This window comes from Mycteria americana, chromosome 14 (genome assembly GCF_035582795.1).
Source record: "Mycteria americana isolate JAX WOST 10 ecotype Jacksonville Zoo and Gardens chromosome 14, USCA_MyAme_1.0, whole genome shotgun sequence".
NCBI lineage: Eukaryota > Metazoa > Chordata > Aves > Ciconiiformes > Ciconiidae > Mycteria > Mycteria americana.
In genome coordinates, this window is record NC_134378.1 from 14,533,618 (window position 1) to 14,551,751 (window position 18,134).

An 18,134-nucleotide genomic window follows, 5' to 3' on the forward strand; every position below is an offset into this window, starting at 1 on the left:
TCAGGTAATCAAACACAACTTTTATAAGTAGGCCCTGCAGATTCATGAGGTACAAACAGCAAAGACTGGGCAAGTCAGAATGGCACTGTTGGCTTATCCCATAAATTTAAGTGGATATGTTGAACCTATCTTAAAAAACTGAAGAGTTTAGAAGTCAGACTGGTAATTTGAATCCCCACATGGTAATGTGAATCTTCCACATGGAAGTGCTACACAAACAGAAAAATTCTACAGCATTTTTTTGTAATTTTACCATTGGTTTTTCACAAATACAAAAAGAAATTATCATTTTGCGTTATAGCAAAGAACTGTCTTTACCTACAGAAAATGATTGATTTAGCAGGGAAAAGAGTAAACTGACTACAGTATGAAAACTGGTATTGAATGCATACATGGAACAAGAAAATAAAGATACACTATTTTAATGTGAGTGTATTTATAATAAAGCTGGTTAAAAAGCATAGATTAAGAGCCTGTCAAGTCTAGTAGGTAATTCAAAATGCTACTTTTTTAATCTCTATAGGTAAAGCTTAATCTCAGGTGCTGACACCATACCTTATAAAGACTGTGTATCTGTACAAAATTATATGTTTGTTCTCAGCCAAACTCACGCGAACATTTCCGCCTCTTATTTTTGTATTTCATACAATTAGAGCATTGAAATAAACAGCAATGCCCAAATTGTGGTCTTGCTTTGACACTCACAAACTGTGTGGGTCTGGATAAGAAGTTTAAGCTCTCTGCCATCCCATCCTTATTGGTAAAATATATTTTGTCTTGACTGTGCAATGCACTTGGACTGCTGAGAAATGCAGTGGAATAATGCAGATTTATGCCAGTTCCACTAAGTACACAGCCGAGGTACTAATTAAGAGAGCCAATCCCACACAAGTCTAAAAGTATGACATTTTATAAAATATTTCATTTAAATCCAGGAGTTAAACTGACTTTAAATTTGATATATGGGGGTGGAATGAAAGATGTCAAAATTGAAATGCCTGAGGCACAGACTCAAGACTGAGAAAGAGAGAAAGGCGAGAGAGGACAGAACAGTATTACATGTATTACAATCTCTGTATTTATTTCTGGAATAAAAAAGAAAACAACACCTATTGTTTTGATGGAATTTTTTTCAGAAGAGATACCCCTTGTCCTGAGATGCAAGACAAACTAATGTAATGAAGCACTATTTCCTACATACATCATATCTCTTAGACTGTGGGAAATGGAGAAACTAATTGTATGAAGCACACATTATCTAAATAAAAGTAACCAAGTTTTCATTTTTTTTCAACTTACTCATGTTTCTATTTTTCATTTCCTTACTCCATTCTCCTTCCCTCTGTCTTCCCTTTATTCTAGTTTCCTTCAGTTGACTTTACATGTTTTTTTCTTTTATTCTACTTTCTCTGCTTTTCTTTATTTAGACTAAAAACACTTACATAGATGGATCATTTTTTTTCCTTCTCATCTTTCCTCCATCTTTTCAATTTCTCCATCTTTTTCTAGTCCCTCCTTCATTCCTGGGCTCTTTTCTACTACCCATTCCCCGTACCACTACAGAATCGTGTTCTGTACTTGGTGACCTTACCCTCCTTCCCTGCAGCTACCACTTTCTTATTTGAAACTGCTGGTATGTTTCTAACTTTTCTTCCTCTAGGGCTCAGGTTCTTCCCTTCCTTGGTATCATTTGTTTTGTTTGCCACACCCAAATTCAAATCTCTGTTCCACTTTCACCTCCTCCATTTTCCATGCTAGTCTCTTTTCTCTCCTCTTCTTTGCCACCAACTGCAAACACATCCCACTGTCCCCAGGTGCAAGAGGTGATGCTTCAGCAGCCAGTGCCTGGCTCACTTCTTCCAGCAGTTGGAGCTTATTACAGATGTCTTTCCAACAGCTGCCCTCTGTCATTAACTCTGCCAGATGTCAGTTCAGCCCACGTTGCCATGGACATGGCCATCAGCCACCACGTAAGTGCACTCTCACCATCATACACGCCACAAATTTTCATCATTGCTGTAAGTCACAGGTTTCTCTTTTAACTGCTATGAAATGTCATTAGATATATCAGCTGTGACCATCCCAAACGCCACTAGTCGCATTCCAACTGCCATGGGAGTCTCCGTAGTTCTAGCAACATAGGTTTTCCTGTAAATGAACTAGCTATGTGGTTACATACTCTGACTGTACCCTACCTCCAGTCTCCAAAGACCACAGTTACCGGTGGTCCAAAATGCTGTTCTGTGAAAGCTGCGTCTGCTGCTATCATGAGGTGCAACTCTGCTAGGTTTCTTCCTAGTACTATGATGAACTGCAATCGGCTTCTTCACATGAAGCCAAATATTCCCTCTTCATATGAGGGATGCCCAGGATTGCACACTTGTCATGAATTTACACAGTGAAAGATGCACTTTCATTCCCCCTTTCAACACTTAATGGATGAAGAACTGTATTTTTTAGCAGAATAAATAACACTAACATGGCATTTAAAATGTCAGGTGTCATATTTCTTCTTGCTGATCACTTGTTATCTCTGACTGTTGTCAAACAAAAGATACTGAGGAAATTCATTACAATAAGAGTATCCTCCAGAGGCAGGTCGATTTATGGCCATGATGATTATAACTAAAATTCTATATGTTTGCATATCTCCCCTCACCAGTGTAAAGAGTTTATGCCACTTTGGTGTACTCTCCTTCCACGTTAATTAGTCTTCTTGTGGGATCCACATTGCTCTATGGGTACATGTTCGTTGCTTTCTCTTTCTTGGTATTTAAAAAAAAGTGAAAGGATAAAACAATCATAATACCTTTTGCTGAATACAGAACAAAATACTGGAACTAGAGGTGCTTATGAATCAGTGACGTTTTGGTGGGCATAAAGAAAAACATGAGTTGAACTGAAAAACCCGGAAGCCCATTTACCATTTCTAAAAAATATTTTAAGAGTGGAAATAAGGAACATCAAGCTAAATATATTGTGGAGTTGGAGAATATAAACCAAAAGAGGGAGTACTGCTTCTCTACCTTTGGTTGCATTGCCTATACTGACATAATTTTTCCCATTCAAAATAATTATTTGTGAGTGCCCCAAACCGCGCATTTTATTATTATTACTCGCCCTATTTTTTTCTCCATTTGAACGTTTCCACATTCTTAAACTAGACACTCCTCATACAGGGGAGTTAGATGAGTTTCTTCATCAGGGAAGTTTCTAACCAGCAATTTGCCCGCTAAAGGGCACTGTTTACTGCAGTAAAAAAGGAAGCTTTTCTTGCTCTGTATAGGTTATACTTAAGACTGAGCTAAAAATCTAAAAAGATTGACTTTAAGAGCTGGCTTTCTTATTCAAAAATACTGTCTGCCCAATTAATATATATGACATAATTTACCTTATTTTTTTTTACCGACTCTCTCCATGCTAGAATGACGAAAATTTAACAAGACAAAGACTAAACATGCGTGTGCATAAGAGAGAGTGAGAAGGAAGGCATCTTCCCTGTTCAGACAGGAAGATCTGCTCTCCAGGCTGTATAAACAGTATGAAGAGTAGCACCATAAAATACATAAGGTCACAGGGTGGACAGCTTGGGGCATTTGGAGAACAGCTCTCTCAGCCATGGTGTGCAAGGAAGCAGGTCAGTGTGACATGAGGATGAACCTGTGGACTGCATACTAGTGTCGCTGTTGTATCACTGATGGAAGACATGTAACCAAGGCATGGGCACATGCAGCTCCAGCAAACCTCTTAAGACAATGGCTCCCACTGTATTGTCTCCAGCTGCTGGTTTTGAATCTTATTGATTTGCATCACACAAATTAGTGAGATTTGTGCACTCTGACCTGCTGCCCCAAATGTAACTGCCCTGCCTGATCCCCGTGCACCCTCACGTTGGTTAGTGACTTCACCTCCTGTGACTATGTCTGCCAGATGCTACCGGTTGTCTCTCATTGACCCGCAGATGGCTGAGGAGCCAGAGAAATCCCAGGAGACGCTGTGCTGAAAGATTCATTCTCCAGCTGCGGCCTAGCATTGTGGTCCCTCTGCCACGATGTGACTTGCCGCCATCAGTGCACCGGGTACCCCGTCTCGCCTGCTGAACAAAGGCACAGTGTGCGCCTCACGGGGCAGGCCCCCAGCATGCACCAAGGGCTCTTCCAGGGCACAACCAGGCTCTTCAACTGCCATGGCACCAGAGGGAGGAAACGGGGCTCGGGCAGGAGGCAGCCATCCCTGTTCCCATCAGAGCGCTGCTGCGGCTTGAGGCAGCTGGCGTCCGCGGGAAGCCTTGGAGCAGCCTCTCTGCTGCAGAACCCCAGGGGGGCCTGGTGGGGAGCGGGGTGAGGGGAGGCGGCAGGCGACTCTCAGGGCGGGAAAAGCTCCCCTCAGAGACTGGCTCAATGGGGGGTGGTGCGGGTGAGGCGACCCCCCCCTCCCCGCGTTATGTGACAAAATCTCTGCGACAGGGGTGAGTGGACAGCGACACGCGGCTCCTCTGTGTCAGAAACGCAACGCGGCCCGGCCCGGCCCGGCCCGGCCCGGCCCTGCCGTTACCCGCCGCCGGGCGGGGCCCGCCCCCCGCTCTTCGCTCCCCTCAGCCGCGGCTGCGGCGCAGCGCGGGAAGGGCGCGAGCTCTCGCCCCGCCCCGCCTCGCTCCGCCCCGCCCGCAGCGCACGTGGCACCCTCGCCTGGGCTGGTCACGTGAGGCGGGCTCCGGGCTTCCCCCCCCTCCTCACCCCCCTCCCGTACCTCCGCGCCTGACCCCGTCTCCCGTCTGGTCAATAGCAGGCGGTGGCGGCGCATGCGCGGCGGGGCCGCAGCACGCCCCCACCCTGCCCCCCCCCAGCCCGTCTCCCTCCGCCCTATATAAGGCGGGCGCGGCGGGGCTCCCGGCTCCGCAGTGTGCGTGGGCGGGCGCGGCGGCTCCGCGCGGCGGTGCGGCGACCCGCGCGGCCTCCTCTCTCCCCTCCGCCCGGCCCGGCGGCGGCGGCAGCGCCGCCGCCATGAGTTCGGGGACCCCCTACATCGGCAGCAAGATCAGCCTGATCTCCAAGGCGCAGATCCGCTATGAGGGCATCCTCTACACCATCGACACCGAGAACTCAACCGTGGCGCTGGCCAAGGGTGAGGCGGCGCGGCGGGGCCCTCCCGGGGTGGCGAGGCGGGGGGGGGGGGAGGTCGGGGTCGGGCCTGGGCTGTCTCTGGCGCCGTCGCCGCGGCCCGGCGCTCGCTGAGGGGACGCGGGGGGCCCGCCCGCCTCACCCGCCGTCGTCGTCGTCCCCTGAACAATGAGCCCGGCCTGGGCGAGCGGGGCGGCCGGAGCCCGCCCGCCCTGAGGGGCTGCGGTTGGGGCCCGCGGCTCGGCCGCGCTTGCGGCCGGGGTGGGGTGCGGGGAGCTGGGGGGGCGGCGGGGTTGGAGCCCCGTGCCTTCGGCGCTGCTGGCTTTCCGTGAGTCAGCATTTGGGAGGCCGCTCCGCGACGCGGGGACGGGCACGGGCCGTGGCGGGGGCTCGCTGCGCCTCCCCGGAGGGGTGCTTGGAGCCGGCGGGGCGGGCAGGGCACGGGATGCTGAGGAGCCCCTGGTTTTCACGGGAAGTTACCAGTCCCCTGAAGAGGAATAAGAGCTGCCAACGATGCTGGCTCCTCTTACTATTGTCAGAGCCAGAAAGGTGATGGTGTGCATCGCGGCTCATGGTTTGGTTCCCCTCTCCTGTCTGTACACGGATGCCTGGCAGTATCTCGGCGCTTGGCTTGAGCAGGGCCCCAGGCCAGTGCTGGGGGAAAAAAAGAGTTGCTGTTGATGTGTCTTTGTTCTTTCATGGTCAATAACTGGACTCTGCTCAGGTGAAGCGGGTGAGAGCTCATGTGCAGAGCGCTGTGGGGTATCCGCACATGGGTCTGGCCCTTCCGACCTCCAGGCTGCTCATCAAGGCTTTGCATCTTGTTTCCCTGTAGAAATAGTGATCTTTATATGCTACTTAAATGGTGTCATTTGGATTCAGTTGTCACCTGTGCTGGGAACTCCCGTATTTACTCTCAGAAAAACCTGTCCTGTCTTGTTTAGACTCTCATACAGGATCATATTTCTGTACAGCTTTTAATCTTGAGCTTGGCTACTCCAGCTAATGTGCATCAGCTCTTTCTTTCCCAGAGTTTTGTCCTTCCCTGTTCTGGGAAGTTCATGCCTTCTTCATGGCCTTCAGCAACTCATCAGGATTGTCCACAAACCAAACATCTTTTGTTTTGAAAGACTATCTGCTGGCACGTGACACTGACTTGCCTGATTCTCAGCTATCTTCAAGACAGCCTGTGCCACAGCCTTATTCAGTACAATGATGTTTATGTGATGCTGGACATGAGTATTTGACACCTATTAGTGTGTATTGTGAAGTTAAAATTTGAGTTTTCACAAATTCACTTTTTTTCCTAGGGGTGTAGCTGTTTATTTAAATGTACAAATGAAGCTACTTACGTTAGTGTTTCACTCAAAGTAATTGAGAGGTTTCAGGAAGGATGCAATTCCTTTACTGTATGTGCAGGAAGGTCTTCACCTGTACCCAGCAGCAAGTAGAAATGGTTTCTCACATAGTTCTGGCTTCCATATAGCACTTGCTACTTCAGAGCTTAAGCAGTGTGTTTCAAAGGCATATGTGATTAAAGTGCTTTATGGTGTGAGAAAGTGCATGTTCTGTATAAGATTTCTGGCAGTTCTTGTATTTATTGGTCTCTTAGTGTTCAGTTTTGATGAACTGGAATGCCTAAGTAGTAGTTGTTACAATAGACGGAGAATACATTTTTCCCCACTTAAAGTGCTGCTCTATAAACTTTACAGTACAATCCCTACTTTTCATTTTAGCTCAGAAGGTTTTTTAAATTTAGAGACTTTATATCAAAATTAGTGTCAGAACTATGAACATAGCAACAATGTTGCAGTCGGTGACAGCAATATCAGCCCTGTGCTTAGGACAGCAGTTTGAAACACTTGATCTCTGAAGGGTTAGAAGAACCATGAATTACTGACATGCAGCTGAAGTTGTCCAGATAGCTAGTAAATTATTATTAAGCCCTAGATGCCACTGTTTAAGGCTCAGACAACTTCAGTATGTAACTTAAGTGCTATTCTCTTTACTTTTTATCATCCAAGTGATATCAAGAAAAACTTAGATTGAAAGAGACCTCAGGAAGGAATCTGGTTCAGCCTCTTCCTCAAAGCAGGGCTAACTTCAATTGATTTGTATTTGGTTCCTGTTAAATCTCAACATATGCACAATGTCTTAAACACTGGATAAGGAGATTCCATGTGCTTAATTAAGCACTGCAAGAAAGTTGTCTGTCTTGCTAGATGCTAAACTTAAATTGCAAACAAAGGAAGTTTAAGCCCATTACTGTCCTGTCAGTAGTGAACACCAGAAACTTACTCCCCCCTTCTGTAGAAGTCTGAAGAAACTAGAGTTTTTGAGCAAGAAATATCCACGTAAGCTCTGCTTTCCAGACATCCAGTCACTCTTGTTATGCTTCCTGACCCTTCAGAGGTCTAGCTCAACAAAGCCCTACACATGAATACAAACTGTATTGTAAAACACTAGCTGCAGCATGGTGTGGGATTGATTTCCTGTTCATCTGTAAACAATAGTCGCTGTAACTCTTCATGGGACTGTGATGTGCCAGAAACCGTTAAACACTTCAAATGCGGGGGCAGGCGTGCTCAACTCCTAGAGCCCTTTCAAATGCCCTCGCTGCCGTTTTGTCTACAACAAGGATGTAGTTTTCCACCTTTTTAGTTAGGAGCCTTGGAACCAGCCAACTGAGAGGCTGCCTGGACAACTTTGGGCTTTGCAGGTCATATGTTTCTCCATGTGGAAGCTGACAGGCTGATCCCGGTGCTCAGAGAAGACGTGGTGCTTTCCAAGCTAGCCGTGGGATTCTGCAGTAGTCCCTGGATAGCTTTAGTATGTCTTGCCATGAGCTGTGTGCTGTAATAATCTAATCTTGAGCAGGGATATCAGTGGTACAGTTCATGTCCAAAAGGCCACAAGCATTGCTTTCAGTTTATAATCTGCTTCTAGTTGACTAGGTTACAGCTGTAATATGATCAAACAGCAGCTGGAGATCTAAAATAACTTGGAGAGGTTATATACCCTAGGAACTAATGGAAGATGGTCATTCAAAGGAAGTGACTGACAGCTTGTCCTTGCACCAGTTAAGGTTCCCTTCCAGTTAGGTGTAAGCTGAGGTGCTAAACAGAATCAGTGTGATAGGGACAAAGTTTGGCATTGACCTGCTGTACCTAGAGCTTACTGCTTCTTGTGAGCTGACATACATGTTGAGTGGAGGTGAAGACTGTTTGCAGCACTAACTGCTGCTTGGTGGGGGGAATCACCTGGATACAGCTTTTCACCTCTGAGAACAGGATGCTTAATGAGTAGCCCTGTCTACAACCATCAATACTCCTAGTAAGTTAGTAACAGTATAGTCTACCAGGGATGCTCAGCACTGGGGTTGAGTGGATCCACTTTTTTGCTGCCCTTTTTCTGGGGAAGCTGTGGTGCCCTCCGTCCCCTGTCGTCCATGTGACAGGGCTGTCTGTGCTTACATCTTTCCAGCTGTGCAGTGTGAATGGCAGCTGGCTGGCACATGACCACAGACTGTGACATGGCAGGTGCTTGTGGAAGGTCTGTTAAGGATGTAATTTGTAAAGGTACTGCAGCAATTGTGGCACATCCTGGCAGAGAGGTTGAGTACTTCTATGGTAACCTGTTAGAAGCAATTGATGTGACTCCAATGCAGAATTCTTCTGTTGGCAGAAAGCATACATCAAACCAGTATGTGCTGGTGCTTATCTGAACTGGCAAAGCCTCACGAAGACAGAAGACAACTAGACTAGCAAACTTGATGAGCTTCTGTAACTTGTGGGTTAATTTTCAAGCTTTTGTATGTCAGTGTCTGATGGATCCATGTTACCTATTTTCCTGCACTAACAATCCAGTAAGTCTGAGTCTGACCTCTTCCTCTTTAATGGCTCAAATTAATTTATGCTTCTACCTGGTAGCTGCCACACAGTCAACTGCAGCTTTTTTCCCCACTCTAATGTGTAACATCACTGGTTAGTACCTGCTCAAGTGTTCCGATAGCTGGGACTCAGTAAAGCCTCAGTAGGCACTGAGGTTTTGGATTTATTGCTAAAAGCTTGCTTTGTAGTCAGTGGATATTAATCATAAAACCAGTGGCATGGAGTAGAGAGAGAATTTTAATAGGAAGCTCTTGTCATTGATAAAACTTTACCTCTATCTGTATAATAAATGTATGAAACCAAAGGTGCAACTTTGAGCTCTAAAGCTTTCTAAGATTTTTTTTTTTTTCCCCCTCTGCTGCTTCAGGGGCCTCTCCTGTGGTCTGTTGCAGTGGCAGTTGTCTCGAGCTGAATGTTTACATAAGACAGGGCTGGGAAGTGGAATATGGCAGTATAGCACCGTGGGGAAGTCCTTGGTTTTGGAGTAGGATTCTTCACTCTCCAGCTGGTCTATGGTCTTTACCTTCACAGCTTGATGTAAACAAAACTGTTTATACAGGCTGCTGAAAAAGTTGGCATTTGAGGGAACAGCTGTGTGCAGTAAGGAGATTCAGGGTTCTGGAGGTAACCTTTTTTTACTTTGGGCAAGTATTACAAGAGTACTTTTTAAATTGCATAAGTCTTAACTTACACAATGCTGCAATGGTACTACTGGACTAATAGTGATCTTTCTAATGCTAAAGTGCGATCCTTTGGTACTGAAGACCGGCCCACAGACAGACCTGCTCCTCCGAGAGAAGAAATCTATGAATACATTATTTTTCGAGGAAGTGACATCAAAGACATCACTGTCTGTGAACCTCCAAAAGCTCAACATACTCTGCCACAAGATCCTGCCATTGTCCAAGTAAGTTAGCCTGAAGTGTTGATAGAAAGCTATGATAAAGCAATTGGTGATGAAAGACTTGATTTTGGTATAAACTTATAAAAATGAAGGCCAGTAAGTGTTTCCAGGAATCTTCAGATTGAAGCATCCTGAATTTCATTGTAATGTTTAAAATAGCAGCAGCATTAAAGACTTCGGTCAACAAAAGCCAGAGCTAGTTTACCTAGCTGAGAATGCAGGAAAATCATAAAGAGGTAAACTAACCTTCTCAGTATTTACTTAAGCTTTAGTAATGCTGTACGTGAAGTAGAGAATCACTGCCAAAGCAAGCTGACTTCTGGACACTGTAAATGGAAATGTACTTTGTCTTGTTACAGTCTTCACTGGGCTCTGCCTCTACATCATCCTTTCAGCCACATGTGCCTTACAGCCCGTTTAGAGGTATGCCACCTTACAGCCAGCTTGCTGCCAGCTCTTTACTTAGCCAGCAGTATGCAGCTTCGTTAGGTTTAGGTAAGTAAAAACTTTACTTGCTAGAATAAAGGTATGATCCTTGTATGCAGCTACTGTGAAACGAAATAACAGCAACTAATACCGAATTCCTTGCCAAGTGTCAGGCTGCAACAAGCAGTGAATAAGTAGTTAGCAACTTTGTGCAATGACCTTATTGCAGAGAGGCCTGCATTTCACTTACATGCTCACACGGATGCACACGAAAGAAAGGAACAAACTAAATAGCTCAAGTTTCTTTCTGAAAGTAATGTGAATAACAGTTGAGGCCAGTTCATTTCTAACCTAACATACCTTATATGTACATCACATGTAAAAAGGAACTTGTATTCCCAGAGAGGACTGTAAATAAGCTTCTCTAATGCTGTTCTAGAGATTCTTGTATCTCTTTCCAAGTCCTTCAGATGTTTCACTACCTTGTATCTTATCCATATATCTTTGCTTTCTCTTCTTCCCTCTATCTCTTTAGAGAAATTGGTAAGCCCTCCAGCATCAGCAGCTGCTTCCAGCCCTAGTTCTTCTCCGTCTCCACAACCTGTTTCAGAGCCTGACATGTCTTCAGAGCCCCATCAGCTCTCTTCCAAGGGTAACAGCAGTTTGAGGACTCCAAATATTTGGAAGAACTGCATGGCACTTGCAAACACTCTTGTTCTTGTTAACTCCTCCTAGAACAATAGTACTTATATGGGTGATGCTAGTAGAACTAGTTTGTTCTCAGCTATGTTTGCCTTTCATTACATGAAGTATTCCTCCTGTCCTAGCAGTGTCAATTAGAGACAGGAGAAAGAAAAAGTACAGGACAGCGGATCCTTTTGTGTAAGTATCAGGAGAGGGCTGAGGTTTAGGGATGTTGGTGTGCTACATCCTATCCAGGAACACCTGTCACCTTAGAGACTGGGTGAGGAATTAATCAGCCTTTCCTGGAAGGACAAGCACACTGCTTAAATTGTGGGTGGCCTTGCTGTTAGAGACATAGGTTAATAGAAAATTCAGGAGTATTGCTGTAATTGAGGAAATACCAGGATAGATTTCATGCATGATGGGGCATAGTACCTTGTCAAGACTCCCAATTAGTAAAGCATGACTAACAGTAAGCAATTTCCAAGTTGTGGTAAGCTGAGATAACATAGTTCTGGGTGCTTGCTTCTATGTGTAAAAACTTTTAAAGGAGGTTGAGTAGAGATGCTAGAGTGACCATCCTCAGAGCAGAGAGACCAGGTGCAGCCTGCATCTAAACATGGTAATTAGTTTAATCTATTTTTAACTTAAGCATGTATGCTTGTGTTGGCATGAAACTGTTTTTACTTACTCTCTGGTTTTGGCCATCTATCTGTACATACTTTCTCAATATTCTGGCTAAGCTTTGAAACTTTCTCACGTTAAACTTGCACAGCAGCTTTGTCCTACTGAATAATCCTTAGGATATGTCTATCTTCCTTGCAAGTTTTCCAGGTGTACATTAACTGGGAACCTGCATGATGTTACCTACTGGGTATATCTCATGTGGACGTGGGTGACCCAGAAGTGTCAGTGGCTTGGTTTGTGTGTACTCTTCAGCCTTTCACTTTTCTTGCTCTTAAAGTATATTCAGTTAAAGTTCGCTTCCAAGCAGTTCTTATGCATAACTACATAAACCTGTAGTACTCCAAAACTTCTAATTAAATCTAGAATGCAGTGTTTCTTCTGAGTACTGAAGACTGTCACTTTTTAATATAATTGGTGTAAGGTATACCAAACCATGAAAAGTATTTACATGTTTTGTAGTGTGAATAAATAAGCCTGGATGGAAGAGCAACAGAAGTCTTGGTAACACTTTGGCCTTGACCAAGAAGGAATTTAAAAGGGTAACTTTGAGATCCTGGTCTGGTTTCAGGTTTTCTTTGTCTGACAGCTAACAATAAGCAATGAAGTTGAAGGACTTCTAAAAGCGGCTTACAAAATGGGATGTAGTTGAGGTGGTTAAGCTTTTGCTGCAAAACATTTTTGACAAAGTGGGGAAGCTTTCTTGAGCAGTTTCAAAATGGTGGATTTTTGCTTCAGATTTAAAGTATCATGTAAAGTAAAACCCTGCATAACCAAGGATACATCTAGAAATTAGATTTTGGTGTAAACTGTCTAAGAGACTGACCTGGCTTGCTTATCTAATGTGTGTCTAACTTGGTTTAAGAAATAAATGGGTAGATTTCCTGATTTTAAGGCTCTGGATTTGAAAGCCATGACTTGTGTGGCAGTAGTGCCTTACCTAGTGTATATGCCACTTAAACACAGCGTGTAATGATAAAAAACTCAAGGCTTTGAGTAATTCTTGACAAAACGGTTTCTCCATAGAAGTGGGTAGGGTTTGAGTAGTGTTGGCACGTTTGCTGAGAGGCACTTAGTCATTGGGATTTTTTCCAGGTGCTGGCTTTCCTTCTGTTCACCCAGTCCGCAAAAGCCCCATGGTGGAGCAGGCTGTTCAGACCGGCCCACTTGACAACATGAATTCGCAAAAGCCACCCGCAGTGAAAGTAACTCCAGGGGTTCAACGCAATGGACGGCAGGTTCCACAGGGGAACAGTAAGACAAATGGTATGTACGCACCACTTCATCTTTAAAGTGCTGTTTTGAAGCATCCTTCAAAGGTGCATAGCAAGACTAAACTGTTCCAGTTTCGTTCTTGTCCTCCTTTATTAAGTTTATCCTTCTTGTTCAGTAGATACGGTTCAGGCAGCACCTGCGCAAACCCAAGGACAGGTGAATGATGAAAACAGACGACCTCAAAGGAGAAGATCAGGTAGGTTAACCTGACACTAAACAGTCGCGTTAGCCTATAAAGGCAAATATTGTTAATTCCAGTGAAGGATTATTGGACAGAAGATTGAGAGCAAAATAAAGCTTGATAAGGCTTTGGGCATCCAGAGATGCTTCCCTAACAAAATAGGTTCTGGAGTCACAGAAGTTCAGAACGTTCCAGGGACAGAATTCTAGTGTCTTTTCTAGAAAACTTGAAGGTATGTTATACAAATTTATGCTATGAGTTGGCAGCAGCAACTAGATGTCTCTGAAACCTGAAGTATTTTTACTGGGAAGGGCAGCCTGTTTAAGAATTTCCAGAGCTCTTGTAACTGAGAGGAACTATGGAGCCCTCACTTCCATGGAGCAGAAGTCTTATCTCAAGACTACAGTTTAAGCACAGATCAAAAAAATGAAATTAAATTCAAACAGATATTTCTGCCCAAGCAAAATGAGAAAAGGCAGGAAACAAAACTTCAGACTCTCAGGTCTTCAAATTAATTTGCCCGAGGGCAGCACTGTAGAAGGGGTTATAGCTTTTCCAAAAAGGAGTTGATAGCTTCTCAGTTGGCAACCAGAAGCCATAAAAAGTACAAGCTCCTTTTGTGGGTAGGTGAGTCTTGGGTGGATTTTCTGAAACCAGTGACCTGTTGCTCTTTGCTGTCATGCCAGGGTTGTAGGCTGTTCATACCATGCTTGCAGGTAAATAGCAGACAGAAAAGAGAGTTTTCCCTGCTTCCCTCAGCTTTTCTTGGTATAGTACTTGTTCTGATTTCCTCTCCTCATGCTGGAAGGAGAGCTGGATATACTCTGTCTTAACGGTAAGACTGACATCCAGGAATGTTTTTTGGAAAGTTAAAGTATTGCTGTAATATGTCTTCAAAAGCCAAGTTCAGAAATCACTTTCAAAGAAGTGTGGCCTAACCACAGGACTAGAAGCCAGAAACTCCTGAGTTCTAACATGGTTTCCTCTGGTCTTGAGCAAGTAATTTCACCTCTCTGTGCGTTACCAAGCATTTAAACTCTCCTGCTTTCAGGAAACAGGAGAACCAGAAACCGTTCTAGAGGACAAAACAGACCAACTACGGTGAAAGAAAATACAATAAAGTTTGAAGGTGACTTTGACTTTGAAAGTGCAAATGCACAATTCAACAGAGAGGAACTTGATAAAGAATTCAAGAAGAAACTAAACTTTAAAGGTTTGTGACTTCATTAAATATGAATTGCTGAGCTAATAGTAAACACTGCATAGACTAGTTCTGAGAAACTGCATGATTACATGTGGCAGCATCTCAAATCTTATTTGAGGGAGCAAGAGAACAGATGGCTCTTCAGTATGCATCAAGGAAGTGTAATATGTTTTATTATCTTCAGATGACAAAGCAGAGACGGGGGAAGAAAAAGGGGACCCTGGAGTGGCAACTCAAAACAATGATGGTAATGCAGAGGAGGACCTTCTGGGACCCAACTGCTATTATGATAAATCCAAGTCTTTCTTTGACAACATTTCTTCAGAACTGAAATCTAGGTGAGTATTTTCCAAAAGCTTGCTTTTTTTAATGCAATTTTAAGGCGTAGAATTCTAGACATAATCTATGTCATGTGGCTTAATTCTTTAAAAATCTTAGAATGCAAGAAAGTCAGCAAAACAGTCTATAGAAGGGAGTATTGCCATACACATGATAGCTCACGAGTGATGTTAACCAAGCTTTATGCAGTAGCATCAAACAAAAAGCAAGGATTTTTGGCTGATACTGATACACTTGCCTGAACTATGATACAGGAATTTCCAGTTCTGTTTCCCAGTACTGACTTTGAACCCATTGATTTTAAACAAATTTCTTATCTCATTTGTGGGAGGAGGCATCAGGGTCATGCTGTGCTGAAGATGGTGCAACTTGCAGACAGGAGCAAGCTAAGCCTGGAGTTTGGGCAGAGAGGAGGTCAGGTCTGTCTGGAAATGCATCAAGTTAAGTGTTGGGAATATTAAAAGAAAGCTTCATCTTTTGCTGCTGACACTGATGTTAACTGCCTGCTGAAGTCGGACATCCCTTTGGTGTCAGTATGTGAAATTCCCTTGGTAATGTTTCCGCTTCCCTTTAGCAAAGCTTTCTTCCATGTGCTCGCTGTCTGGTGTCCAGGGCTAGGCAGGCTCTGCTAAGGAAGGAACACACTGGTGCCGTGGAGCTACCTCAGTAGCAGTCTGCTGAACCTCAGCTGTGACAGGGGTTTCTGGAGAGGCTTCGATGGAGTCAAGAGTTTGTATTTTTCCAGAAAACAAGACAGGGTTTGAAATACTAGTGAGCCCCTGTTCAACCCTTGTCTAGGCCCATCTTTAATTTTCCAGTGTGAAAGTAGCTTACAGAAGCCAACAGCTGTCACTTCCAAATCCATGCTTAGCAGAGGAATTGAGTTAGTGAGCATGTGTATGCTGCAGCTTGTTGTTTTGTGGTTTAGTTCAAGAACATAGGGTGCTTGAAGCTTCCTAGCTGAAGGAGTTGGTGGTTATTTAACGTTAAATCTGAGTGCAGTCTTGTTCAGTTCTAGGCGTACCACATGGGCTGAAGAAAGGAAGCTCAATACAGAGACATTCGGAGTGTCTGGACGATTCCTTCGTGGCCGCAGCTTTCGTGGTGGATTTCGAGGTGGAAGGGGTAGCGGAGCAGCAAGGCGAAACCAAACCACTCACAGAGCTGGTACTGGCAGAGTGTAACTTCAGAGGCAAGTGTTTTAGCAAGAATAAATACTGTCTCTGAGCCAGGTTTGTCTCTTATTCCTTGCCTGACCTGTCTGTGCAATGCTCAGACAGTCTCATGGATATATCAAGAATCGTTCCTTATTGTATCTGATCTGTCCTTCGAAGTGGTAGAAGGAAATATGAGTGGTTTGAATGTGTTGATTATTCTGTTGATTTCTTGGGCTTAGCTGCCTGTCTGAGAAAGTAAGAGCTGCTTGTTTGAGCTGAGGCTTTCTTGCTAAGCATTGCAGTTGATACATGGGTGTGAACTTTGCTGCTTTTCTTTTTCTTGGGGGAAGATCCCCATGATACCAAATCTAATTCTACCTTTTTCTTCTGAACAGGTTCTAACATCTCTCCTGAGAGGATGAAACTGTATATAGAAAGAAAACAACCAACTGCTGCACTAATGTGGGAAAATGGTTCATATTGTTTACTGTCTCAGCTCAAGCGATGGAACTTCATGTACTACTGCTTATATTCTGGACTTATTTTGGACCAGCAACTGTCAGCTGGAATATTCTTTGGAAGAGGGAATGTGTTCAGGGGTACCTTCTTCAGGGTGTCTTTTTTGTTTGTGTTTGTTTTTTTTTAAGTGCAGACTAACTTACATGGTTCTTCTTTCTGGGTCTCTCAAAGGCTGCTATAGTCTAAGCTTAAAGTCAGACTCCTTTTCTGAACCCTGAAGAAGATAAATCATGCTATTTTAACATGGAACCAAAGCTCACTTGAAATAAACCAGCTATAATTTGTGTGTTCTGAGTAACCAAATGGATTCTTTGGTGCTGCTGGTCTCACTGTTCTCGGCAGCAGGTGTGAAGTAGCACTTGGTATCTGGGAGAAAGATTCCTGGTGCTGAGGAGTTATGTATATTGTCACTTGGGAATACTGGATTGTTGATCATGTAGTAGTGTAAATGACTGTACAGCTGTCTGTCGGCTGGTACTAATGTGGAGGTACTGCAGGTTTACGCAGAACTGTGACTCTCCCTCGAGCTTAAGAGTGCTGGGCGCTCCTCAAAGGCTTGGAGCTCCGACTGGGTGAGGGCAGTGTGGGGGGACAGTGTGCTGTGCCCTCGGTGGGACAGGAGCGGCGAGTGGCTCCGCTCATGTGCTCAGAGTTAAGAGCTTTTGGTGGTAGTTGACTGTCTGGGAAGGAGAGCGGAAGCTCTGACTTCTTGCCTCAGTTTGTACCTCGCTCATAGGTAGTACCAAACGCAAACAGCTCTCTGTACACTAGTAGACTGTGGTGGAACACTATGGAATGTTTTCATTAAACTAGGGATGGGAGTCCATATAATGAAGCTTAACAGATGGGCATGTTCAATTTGTTTCCTCTGTACCCCCATACTGTAAATAGTTTAGTTGTTTTTCTTTTGTTTTTAAAAATCTGTATGTGGGGAGAGGGGCTGGGGGGGGTTACCTTTGTTTGCATGAATAAGTGGGTTAAATTGCTATAGGCATGTGTCCCTTTTGGTTGGTAGGGAGTTTTGTTGAAAAAGCACCTTGATGACTGAACCCCTTACATAGCTAGAATTTTTTAGTTATGCATTGACCTAGGTTACTGTAAAAGCTTGGATTTATTTTTGTAGGACTTTATTGCTGAGAATTAGAACATAGCAGTGGGGCTGCTCTTTGGAGTAATGTAAATTGTAATTATAATAAACATGTAAATGTTTAATGTTTCCCTCCTACTTTGTTCTGTACATAGCTCAGTAACATCAGTCCGTACAACTTGGCGCGTGCCTGTCCTAGCAGGGCTCAAATCTAAGTCAGAGGAAACTGCTGCAGAGTTCTGGCAGGCCTGCGAAGTATCACACGGTATTTGAAAAGGGCTTAAAAACCCTAATCCAGGCACTGACCCCCTTGTTACTGTTCCCCGTGTTCCTGTGTCCCAGCTCTTGCTGAGGAATCGGCCTACTGAGTGTTAGTGTTGCCCAAACCACCCTGAGTGTGCACCTCTCTGTGTGACTACCTGGTGGAGCCTGGGGCTGGTGGGGCTTCACTGGAGTTTGTTTTGGGTGGCAGTGCTGCTGGTTCAGTAGCCACAAATGCCTTCAGTGTCTGGGCTCACACCAGCAAAATGGGGTGTGTGCTGAGACAGCTTCCATGGAAGCTGCTGTGAGCCTCTAATTTCTCTGCTGGCAAAACAGCCCATGTGACATTAAGTGTAAAGCTGGAATTGCACTGTCAGAGTCAACTGATGTGTCTCAGGTGGCT

At 44.5% G+C, this 18,134-nt stretch overlaps 1 protein-coding gene across 6 annotated transcripts; it reads left to right on the forward strand.

Moving 5' to 3' along the window:
* Positions 1 to 4,843: 4,843 nt before the first annotated feature.
* Positions 4,844 to 17,588, forward strand: LSM14B (LSM family member 14B). 6 transcript variants are annotated; one of them, XM_075517028.1, is made up of 10 exons: positions 4,847 to 5,124; positions 9,754 to 9,917; positions 10,274 to 10,409; positions 10,876 to 10,992; positions 12,804 to 12,974; positions 13,099 to 13,179; positions 14,216 to 14,377; positions 14,553 to 14,706; positions 15,726 to 15,899; positions 16,260 to 17,587. In XM_075517028.1, the coding sequence occupies exons 1-9, from the start codon at positions 5,004 to 5,006 to the stop codon at positions 15,889 to 15,891; spliced, it is 1,272 nt and encodes a 423-aa protein (XP_075373143.1). In that variant the 5' UTR covers positions 4,847 to 5,003; the 3' UTR covers positions 15,892 to 15,899; positions 16,260 to 17,587. The 6 variants fall into 6 exon arrangements, with proteins under 6 accessions (XP_075373146.1, XP_075373143.1, XP_075373144.1 ...); XM_075517025.1 differs by having other exon boundaries at positions 4,852 to 5,124; positions 15,720 to 15,899; positions 16,260 to 17,586; XM_075517026.1 differs by having other exon boundaries at positions 4,852 to 5,124; positions 13,102 to 13,179; positions 15,720 to 15,899; positions 16,260 to 17,586.
* The last annotated feature ends 546 nt before the right edge of the window (positions 17,589 to 18,134 follow it).